The 10,977-nt window shown below is 37.9% G+C and overlaps 1 protein-coding gene across 4 annotated transcripts in view; it reads left to right on the top strand.

The window, feature by feature from the left end:
- syt7b (synaptotagmin VIIb) overlaps positions 1-3,982 on the top strand; it is an 89,068-nt gene extending 85,086 nt beyond the window's left edge. For all 4 annotated transcript variants that reach the window (XM_027152229.2, XM_027152230.2, XM_027152231.2 and 1 more), the window contains one exon: positions 661-3,982. In XM_027152229.2, coding sequence (XP_027008030.1) covers positions 661-765 — 105 coding nt within the window. In that variant the 3' untranslated portion in view covers positions 766-3,982. The remainder of the gene's footprint in view (positions 1-660) is intronic.
- Positions 3,983-10,977: the final 6,995 nt, after the last annotated feature.

A 10,977-nucleotide genomic window follows, 5' to 3' on the forward strand; every position in this document is an offset into this window, starting at 1 on the left:
GCGGCGAGGAAAAACTTCCTGAGTTGATATGAGAAAGAAACCTTGAGAGGAACCAGACTCAGAAGGGAACCTCATCCTCATTTGTGTGACACTGGATAGAAAATCCTGTAAATGTAAATAATGTCCTTGCTACAACAGTTTGTTATAGTGCAACCGAGAGCTCCTGAGGAACTAATGGGTCAGTACAAAGATCGCCACCAACACTAATTCCTTCCAGTCAAAGTCTTCAAATGATTGCTGATAAAGACCAGACAATAAAGCTCCCTGACACAACAGTGGTTCAAAGAAGGCATGACAGTCTCCGGGCGGCTCCATGAACAATCCCATGAGACTCTGGCTGACTATGCAGATCAATGCACGGTGACCACCTGGCGATGAGACTCCAACTAGGGGTAGAATGTCAGGATTGTTGAAGTAGCTCCTTAAGAAGAGATTATCAGATTCATATAAACTCAAATATAGCATTAGATGGCAGCCACTGTTAAGACCAGTCCAAATGACTTCTTGATTTGGGGAAGTAAGGAAAACGGATATTGTGAGCACTATACAGATAATGGCATTGTATTTTTTTATACTGTGTGTGTATGAAAACTATTGTCTGAAAATTCTCTCTCTCTCTCTCTCTCTCTCTCTCTCTCTCTCACACACACACACACACAGATCTATCTCTCATGGAAAAGTGGCCCTGCAGAGGTGAAACACTGGAAGGATATGATGGGCCATCCTCGCACTGCCGTTGCCCAGTGGCATGCCCTCAAAGCTTAATGGACCCACCCACTAGCCCCGCCCCTAGATTAAACTCACACCTACAAGCCCCGTTAATATGCACAAGCTTGAACACGGGTACCAAAAGCCATTCAACATTTTCTCCTTTTCTCTCTTTTCTTCTATGTGTGACTTCTTTATCTAGTTTTTACATGTTTTTCCTGATTTGCACCTGCTAAGATCCCTCTTTCCCTTTTTGCCAAAAAAAAAGAGGCTAAGCACTGCCAAGAAGATTGTAAAAGTCCTGTGTTATGTAATAGAAAGCAGGCTTGTCTTCCTTCATTTATTTTGACTGTTCAGTTGCCTGGGGAACAACCCAACGTCCAACCAGGATAATGGGGCTTCCAAACAACTGAAAAAGTTAAAAACTCTGCCCTTTTACTGCCATGTTTTTGTATTCCTTCCTCCATTCCTCATTCCCCTTGTGAAGATCCATAAGGATCGCCTTGCAGTGCAATACTTGATGGAAGAAGAGTTGAACTCTTTACTTGAACCTCTTCACCATCTCTTGCCAGTTTTGCTGGCACCAAATGTAGAAACCCATGTTTGCTGGAATTCCTTGTCATATGTTTGTACCGTGGGTGCCGTGATGTGATAAAAAAAAAGTTGGTGTTTGAAAAAACTTTCTTTTTATGGCTGTATCAATGGCTTAGGGCATTTGCAGACATAATTTGTTTCAGTTCTGGTTTGAATGAAAATGGTGGGAACAATTTTGTCAATATATAGATGAAAACCAAGCTGGATATTTCTGAATCAATATTCCTTTGTTGTTCTTGGATTAACCCTGTTTGCTCACTCCACCACATCCGAGTCCTGAGCCACTTAGAAACTTCCTTCAGAGTTATTGTGTACGTAAACGTAAGCTCTAAACGTACACAATAAAAAATAAAATTAATTCTAAAATACTTGTTGGAATTGATTATGCATCTCTTTTAATAATCAACAAAATGAGGACTGTTAAGGTTTATTAGTAGCAAGGTAGCCTGCTGAGCTGAGTGGTGCTACACATTTGAGTGGTACACATACAAACATAATATTTTCAACAAATGATTGGTTTTGCTCAAACAGAGCTGTTTTACACTTTGGAAGCTGCTGCATCTGGAGGAATCTTCAAGTGGCTCAGGAAAGGGAGAGATGACATCAAATGGTTCAGCTGCTGGAAAGGATTGTTGATTCTGGTACACCGAACATCCATGAACATCTTCTACATAAGCAATCAACTCATGTTGTTTAGCATGGGCACAGTGTAGTTAGCCTAGCTCACAGATATCTATCCATCCAAAACAACAGAACTGAGGAAACATCTGGGTCTGATATGAACAAAAGAACCAAATGATGAAATTGTGAAAGTGCCCTTGGTGCAAATCAAAGTCGAAAAGATAAACATTCCAATAATATATCAAACAGGGCAGGAGGAGGACTTCTCAACTTTTCATTGTTGTTCTGAAGTCAGTTAAAATGCTTAAAAGCTTCCATGGCAGAGAGGTCTTATGATTGGTGTGTGTGTGTGTGTGTGTGTGTGTGTGTGTGTGTGTGTGTGTGTGTGTGTGTGTGTGTGTGTGTGTGTGTGTGTGTGTGTGTGTGTGTGTGTGTGTGTGTGTGTGTGTGTGTGTGTGTGTGTTAGACCAGTAGTGCTGCACTATTATTAGAAGCTGCAAACTCGATGCAGTGTGTGTGCTGCATCACCTGCATTATTTTCTTAACCAGATCACTGCCAGTGTTAAACAAACTTTCTTTGTAGAGTTTATTTTTTTGAGCCAAAGTATACTTTAAAATATCCCATCTACTGAGCAAATGATGAGCTTGAAGGGAAGTAGCAGTTTATCTTTGTGTGAAAGTTGTAATTTATCTAGGCGTTGTCCTTTTTCTCACTAGTGTAAGTAAGAAAGTTAGATATGTGAGTGTTAACAGGAACAAACCGATTCAGTTGGAGCTCAGCCCTTATTAGCTCTCCTATAGAATCCTTATTTTACTTTCCTATAGTTTACTGTATTTTCTGGATTAGGCTAGCATTTTAGGATTGAAATCACAGCATTCCTTCATCTGATTGCTAATTGTGCCCTGGGTTGAGCTAACAATTCTAACAGGTTTAGCTGAGCACTGTACTGAGGAAAAATGCAGTGTAATATGTAATGAAACAGGGATAGTGCCATAACCATGACAGAATGGTTTGAGGTCCCATGAGTCTGTATGTTGTAACTGAAGGTATGATACATATCAAAGCAGGTATTATTGTTAGCGTGATGCTTATATAGCATAAAAATCTCCCAGTGATGCTAGCAGAACTGTTTGTGCTAGAGAGATTCAGTGTCCAGAAAGTACAGTATCTATGTTGCTATTTCAATAGAGAAATATAAGCTGTGTGTGTGTGTGTGTGTGTGTGTGTGTGTGTGTGTGTGTGTGTGTGTGTGTGTGTGTGTGTGTGTGTGTGTGTGTGTGTGTGTGTGTGTGGCTTGAGGTCCTCATGTTTGCTCTGAATTTTGGGTTCTTTATTTATGGCACCTCAGAGTAGTGTTCCAGTCTCTACAGCAGGCATGAGCCAATATTACATTTTTAGATCATTCATAAAACTTTATGAACTCTCTTAAGACTTCGTCCTGGAATCTAGCCTAGCTCCTTCTAAATTAAATTCAGTTGTATTTGTTCATTTAAAGTTTTCACATGTTTGTGATAACATGAATTGTGTGATTTTGATTGTTGGCATAAACCTACTGTAAAGGTTCAGACTTAAGGTTCCATATTTCTTATGTAAGGGAACCTGAGCAGACGTGTTTGAGAAACAAAGCTACTGGTATCATTTTTCTAAAAATAAAAGTAAAGCTGGTTAACATGTCAGTAACATTTAAAAATGAATAAAATCTTTAAGATAAATCTTTAGATTTATTCTCTTTTTCATAAACATGTCTTCATTTACTTGCTTCAGATGACTTCAAACTGTGTAATTTACTTTAATTAAATTTGTTAAGTATATCACAGTATCATGAAGTTAATTAGATTGTTATTCTAAAGCATTTCACTGAATTTCTTTCTAATAACATTTCACCTTCAAACTTAGTGATTCTGGTTTCCTCTGTAATTTACTGTATTCAGCTACATTGTGGAGTTTAGTTTATTTTTACAGTCGCGGTTCCTCCACAGTGAAGATTTGTTTGAACTACATGCTGTATTTACCCTGAAAATTATTTGAATTATATTTGTTAGCTGCATTGGCCACTCACGCTTGTCTTGGCTGTTTGACTTCTTTTGGTGTTTGTGGAAATTTGTAAATTTTGCTCAATCTGAGGAGAAATATTTTTAACTGTACTTGTGACAGTGAACTATTTCACGGAAGAGGCACAGAGAGAATATAGAGAGCTCTTGAATCCTGTAAAGTAAATAAGGAGTTATGATTCACACCAGTGTACATCTGCAATCACACACTCGTTGTGTCTGGAGTATCTGTAACATCGCACTGACATTTCGTCCTCCATATACTGACTGGAATTGTCAGGCTAGAAGGGTGAGAGACATCAGGCGTGAGAATCTCTGGCAGGAATCTCTTGCTTTTTATCCTTCTTATGCATAACAAGCTATGACAAGCACGACCTTCGCCGTACACAGAGGGAGTGCTAAGCATCTTAAGGACAAATCCAGACTGAAATAAAATGATGGCATGGTATGCAGGAGCTGTCACTGGGAATTTGGATTAAAAAAGGTGTAAAAGAAAATTGACAACTAGGCTTTCTTGCCAGAGGCTTGTGTTTTCCACACATTTCATTTAATCAGGTATCTACTTTATTTGCAAAATTTTTAAATGTTTTTGTTTACAAAATCAGATTATCAGTGGGTCAAAACTTTCTCTTTCTTAGTATTTGGTGGCATTACTGTTAAAATTATTGTATCCCTCCACAATCTTCTCACAATACAGTACTGGAATGTTCTCTGCTTCCTTCACCAAATAACTTAGTCAGTGTAACTCAGTCAGATTGTGAGCCTTCTCACACAGACACAATTTTTCTGTTCAGTCCACACATTTTCTCTGAGATTCAGGTCAGGACTTTGTGAGGGTCACTCATTGGTGTAACTTCAATATGTTGTCTTGTGTTACACTTTAGATGTTTGTATGGGATCACTCTACTGATGGAAGATCCAGCTGTGACCAGGTTTTAACTTTCTGACCCGAGATTTTTGAGGTTCTTGAGGTTCTTCATATTAAAAGCCTTACCCATTTCCCTCACAAACAGAGCTGATCATTACAGTCTAACAGTTACATATCTGTTTCATCTGACCAGAGAACTCCTCTACATGACTGGAGATCTTCTTCACACTTCAATCTGACTTTTCTATGCTGCTCCTGGAGTAGGAGATTCTTGTTGTCTTTAAGACCATAGTGATGCTCCAACTGATGCCTCCAACTCCTTCAGCAGTTCCTTTGTTGATTTCTTGGGGTTCAGCTGAACCTTCTGGACCAAAGTTCTTGCATTTCATGGAGTTAGTTTCTTCCTTCTTCCTGAATTCTGAATCTGTTCTTATACAGATGTTTTGTACAGATGCTTGTGGTGGCTTCAGGTGTTGCGAAGGAAGAACCAGACTTCTGAAGGTCCACAGTTTTGTTACTTGGATTTTTCAATTATCTCAAGAGGGAAAGGGCTCTGGCTCTAAAGGAAGAGCCTTAAATACAGCAACAGCTGCTTTACAAATAAACACCTTATTATAACAGGTGTCCAATCAGAAGCTTTTCATTTCTGGAATCTTCAACAGTGGAACAGTGAACTTGGGGTATATAAACTTTTGGCCCACTGGAATTCTGATAAAGTGAATATTAAAGCTGAAACTGTTACAAATGATGCAGATGAGAACAAAGTAAACAACGTAACTGACCAGAAGAAAAATAAAAATGTCTGGATTTGAAAAACTGAAATTAATATCTTAAGATATACATACAGATTTGTCCTCAACTGTTATGGTTATGGTTATGGTGTTTTTCCTGTTGACCTTTACTCTAAACCCAGTGGATCAGATGAGAACTGAACTTATCTATTGTCATTTTATAAGACTGCATTGTGAAATTACACAGTAAATAAATAGTCTACATTTCAAAGCCACTTCCAAGTGTAAACTCAGGGTGAGGTGGGTGTCACAGGTTACACGTTTTTAAAGGCTTCCTGTATTAGTAGTTCATAACATGCATAAATGTTCACAGAATAATGAATGATACCATTGATACTAAGTACCATTTTTTTACATTATGGTTTACTTTTTCATACGTTACATTTCTTTGACCCTTAATTATCCCTCATTAAACACCTTGTTTTCTCAGGTTAAGCATTTTGCTGCTTCATGAAGGCATTTGAATCCTGTTTAAAATTAATTAAAAATGTAATAATAATGATAAACCTGTTGATAATTTATTATTATTATTATTATTATTATTATTATTATTATTATTATTATTATTATTATTATTATTATTATTATTACTAATAAACAATTCATCTGCCTCCCAATGTAACATAATAATAATAATAATAATAATAATAATAATAATAATAATAATAATAGATCTGTTGATAATTATTTATTATTATTATTATTATTATTATTATTATTATTATTATTATTATTATTATTATTCCTTATAAACAATTCATCTGCCTCCCAATGTAACAGAAACTTTGGTTTCTGAGCATTTGTTGTTGTTTTTTTCAGGTTGAGACACTTTTTATATTTTGAAGCTATTCTGTGTGTTGTGACCTTTCTGGAAATGAACTCAGCCAGTGTTTGAAGAGGTGTGTGTGTGTGTGTGTGTGTGTGTGTGTGTGTGTGTGTGTGTGTGTGTGTGTGTGTGTGTGTGTGTGTGTGTGTGTGTGTGTGTGTGTGTGTGTGTGTGTACAGGTTGCAGTAGTGTTAATGTTGTGTGTTTGGATAATGAATCCCACCCTCTCTTACTTCTATTGATCACAATTTCAATATGTGATGTGCACAATATAATTTGATATGTTGATTTATTTTGGCATAAATGTACAGTGTATATACGTATAAATGTGTATATAAAATGAGGAAACAAACAAAAGGCTATCTTGTATTTATTCATGTCATATTCATGAGGTATATATATAGTCACAAACAGCATGAATTAGTAGAATGAACATCATTTCAGATTCACGTGCAAAACGTAGAGGATGCCGAGGATAGAGTTACAGTAGGTCGAAACAGATTATTCCCTGTGGTGACCCCTAACAGGAAAAGCCAAAAGTAGATGAATAAGTCATAATGTGCAAAATCCTATATCTGATTTAAAAGTGTAAAAAAAACAGCACACACTTCAGATTAGAATGGTGTTGTAAACTTTTTCCAGAGAAGACCAGGAGACTTGGATATCCTTGTGCAGTAGTCTTTATTGTAGATACACGATGAAACGAGTCTGCAAGTCAGAGCGTACTGGCACGGGTGCTGCAGTCATCAAGTCTGACTTAAAGTTGTAATACATGGTAAATATACACATTTTAGGGGGCAGTCCAATCAGATAGCGACAAAACACTCGGGTGACAATCAAAACATGAAAGGATGTAACAGCCCCCACACCAGATCCTGGACTTTCACCCTTAATCCCATTAACATAACAGTCTTTCTCAGACCCCTTCATTAACATAGAAACGAGTTCATCTCTAATGCTTGGCATTCCTTCTTGACTCGGACCTTGAATCAAATGGCCACCTTAAACAACGGGACAAATGGCACAAAGAGACAAATGATAACCTGAGTTACCTTGCCCCTTTTCCTTTCATATTAATGAAATACAGGAACCACAAGTCTAATGTAAAGTTTGAATTTAACTAGCATTGTAACTTGATTGGGCTTCTATATTATCCACAGACATATGCTAGAACTAAAAGGAAATAAAACAATGACTTAAAATTTATTTTCCCACAATAAGTCATAATGTGCAAAATCCTATATCTGATTTAAAAGTGTAAAAAAAACAGCACACACTTCAGATTAGAATGGTTATAAAGTGTGGTAAGGAAGAGAATCAGGAGTAGAGGAGCTGTGGGTAAATTGCCAATAGATCAGTTGTTATTTTTAGTTATACTGGAACAAGAAATATTTTTAAGTCACCACATTATAAATCTTCTCATGTTTGATTTTGATCTGCTCATACTGATTAGTTCGCCGCTGATGTTTAATCACTAAGAAGAAGCCTTTATTATTGTCACATATACATTGCAGCACAATGAAATTCTTTCTCCACATATCCAAACTTTGGAAAAACACAGGGTCAGACATGATACAGCATCCCAGAACAGAGAGGGTTAAAGGCTTTGCTCAAGGGCCCAATGGTGACAGTTTGGCAGAGCTGGGACTTGAACCCCAATCTTCCAATCAACAACCCAGAGCCTTCATCACTCGAGCCACCACTGCCTTAATGTCACCAAACAAACATTATGATGCTTTGGTTTACAACAGGGTAAAAGCAATCCTGTAATATTTTAAGCTGTATTACTTACTAGCTTTACTATATTATATTGGGCTTAAAACATTCAAACGAACAAGGAATAAGCTACATTACATTTAAGGACGTAAACCTTTAGGGTTGGGAGAGAGCAGACTGAGTGCACAAGTGGATTAGAGAAAAAAATATGGTCATGTGATGGAGCATTTCCACAGAGACAGATGGTATAGAGGTCAGAATGAACACACAGCATGATTTCTGCTATTTAAAGCCACGTCTCACCTGCAAGCCAGGTGAGATCACACATCAAGCCTCAGTAAGGAGGAGAATTAAATATTGATTTTGTGGGCAAATGAATAGCAGAATGAATATATCCAATTCAGTATTACTATGGTCAGAGCTTGTCAATTCTATGGTTAAAAGAGATTTAGTGTAATGGTTTGGAGTTCACAATTTGTTAGACAAGTTTTCTTATTGTTTTGTTATTATTAATTACATGTCCACATCATTGTATACTCATGTCTTACTCATATATAAATATTTGTGGACATTCAGGTTAATAGTCGCAGCTGCGCTGTTAAAACTCCACTCAAGTGACCAGCATGAAGTCAGGGCTGTCAGGTGTCAGGCACTGAGAGTGACAGTCACGCATTTGGGTCTTTTCTCACGCTCTCCTGCCACACATTGTATTTCTCATGCAGAAAAACTTTTTGACTACTTATCATATATTTAATAAGCCGCAGCGCCCAAAATGTATCTGTCCACACCGCTGTCTCTGTGGAACCGGGCAGGAATCAACCGTGTCTCAGTTCTTAGTCGAGCCTGACACTTACTGTATCAGCCAATCAAAAAAATAAATAAAAAATAGGCTCTACAATAGCCAATCAGAAAATAGCACAATCTGGGTAAGATTTAATGCAACAGCCAATGAAAAAAAAACACATTCATTAGAGAGGGTATTTTCGATGGTCGGTTTGAACAAAACCTCAACACGAAACTCTGGACGGGACATTGTCCTCAGTCATGACCCTAAAAATGTCTGGGCTTGTGCTGAACTGTTTTAAATGGGAGCAACATTACAAATGATAAAGGAGTCAAAAAAGGCAACAGACACTACAATAAACATCACCAGTCATAATCTCTCTCTCTCTCTCTCTCTCTCTCTCTCTCTCTCTCTCTCTCTCACACACACACACACACACACACACACACACACACACATAAGTATGTGAGAGATGTCTTGGAGTATACTCCATTATCTGGGCAACCTGCAAGCAGACAAATTGTTCTGATCTTACATTTACGTCTAGATGGTTCAGTGATGTGAGGCTCCACTTAGGTGCCATGAAACTCTTCTCAGTTATGGATGTAGACATGGATTTGCAAGTGGCCACACAACACACACACACTGCCACCTGTGCAGAATGAAATCTTTTGGAAAAAGTATCTGGGATTTTTTTGACCAAGGCAGGAGTGGTTAGTAGTTTATGCACGGATAGGTGTGCGCATATCTTGAGGCATTGGTCCAGTGTGTGTTTTCTCCCTGCGAAGAGCAGAATTGTAATGACAGATGCTTCTCAGCAAGGTGTGTGGAAAACCTTGAGGGTAAAAGAAACAGGCATGATATCAGCATATTAATGTCAACAGGCTGAAAATGTAAGCTTACACAACAGGTTAGTGCTGCAGTATTCTCAGGAATCCCTAAGACAGTCACAAATACAGTTACTCTGAAGGTTCAGCAAATGGATGGACGTGAATACACATGTTTATCTTACATGGGCTCCTGATGGACATTCAGCTGTCCAATGGTTTGATTTAGCAGATTTACATGGAGGTGGAGCTACAGAAGAGTGCAGGTGATCTGTTTAGGCTCCTTTTACTGAATGATTCATGGATCACATGGTTAGCAAACGATTGGTCTTCACATATACAGGTACAGTGTGATTTTAGTCTCAGATGAACTGGTGCTTGGAGCACAGCAGACCACAACCATTAAAGTGATCGTGCACACACACACACACACACACACACACACACACACACACAGACTCCATCTATACACTGGTTGTTGGATGCTTTGTGATCAGGGATGTGAAGAATCTGTCGAATCATGGTGACGATATACACACTGAAGGTCCAGAGCTACCATCAGTAGAACAGAAGGTTGTGTGTAACGTGGTTCTGCTATCAAGTGAACTTTCAGACATTCAGCAAAACTTATAGTAGCAAAGACTAATTGTGTAATATTCCAGAAGAAGAAAAAATAACACAGCTACACAATCAGCCAAACATATCATAGTGTAATTTAGTGTGTTTGTGAAACACACAAGGCCTACGGTACGCTATAGGATTCATTTTTCAATTGGTGCCAGTGAGAGATGAAAAAATAAGGAGAGGCAGAAAGTAGTTAAGAAAGAGCTAATAATGAAAGAAGAGCCCTTTTTATATCTCCCTCTTACACACTTAACTGAAACCTGTGATCTAGGCTGAAGAGGAGTGAATAAACCCTGACCAAGCCCCTTCCCCCCTTCCCCACACCCTATTCGTTCTTATTGAGGCACTAAATAAATGTCTGTCTGTGCTGCCCCCTGTAGGCCTGTACTCATAGCACATCTCACTCAGCTTATTTTCCTACTCCATCAGAAGACATTTGATTTTTATGATTTTTTTTTATTATGTAATAACACTAAACACTACATAATAATAGTATGTGATTGAATTATACCATGATAAATTTCCCAAAATACCAACAACTTTGTATTAATGAAGTATGCTGGTGT

Source organism: Tachysurus fulvidraco, chromosome 2 (genome assembly GCF_022655615.1).
Source record: "Tachysurus fulvidraco isolate hzauxx_2018 chromosome 2, HZAU_PFXX_2.0, whole genome shotgun sequence".
Lineage (NCBI taxonomy): Eukaryota > Metazoa > Chordata > Actinopteri > Siluriformes > Bagridae > Tachysurus > Tachysurus fulvidraco.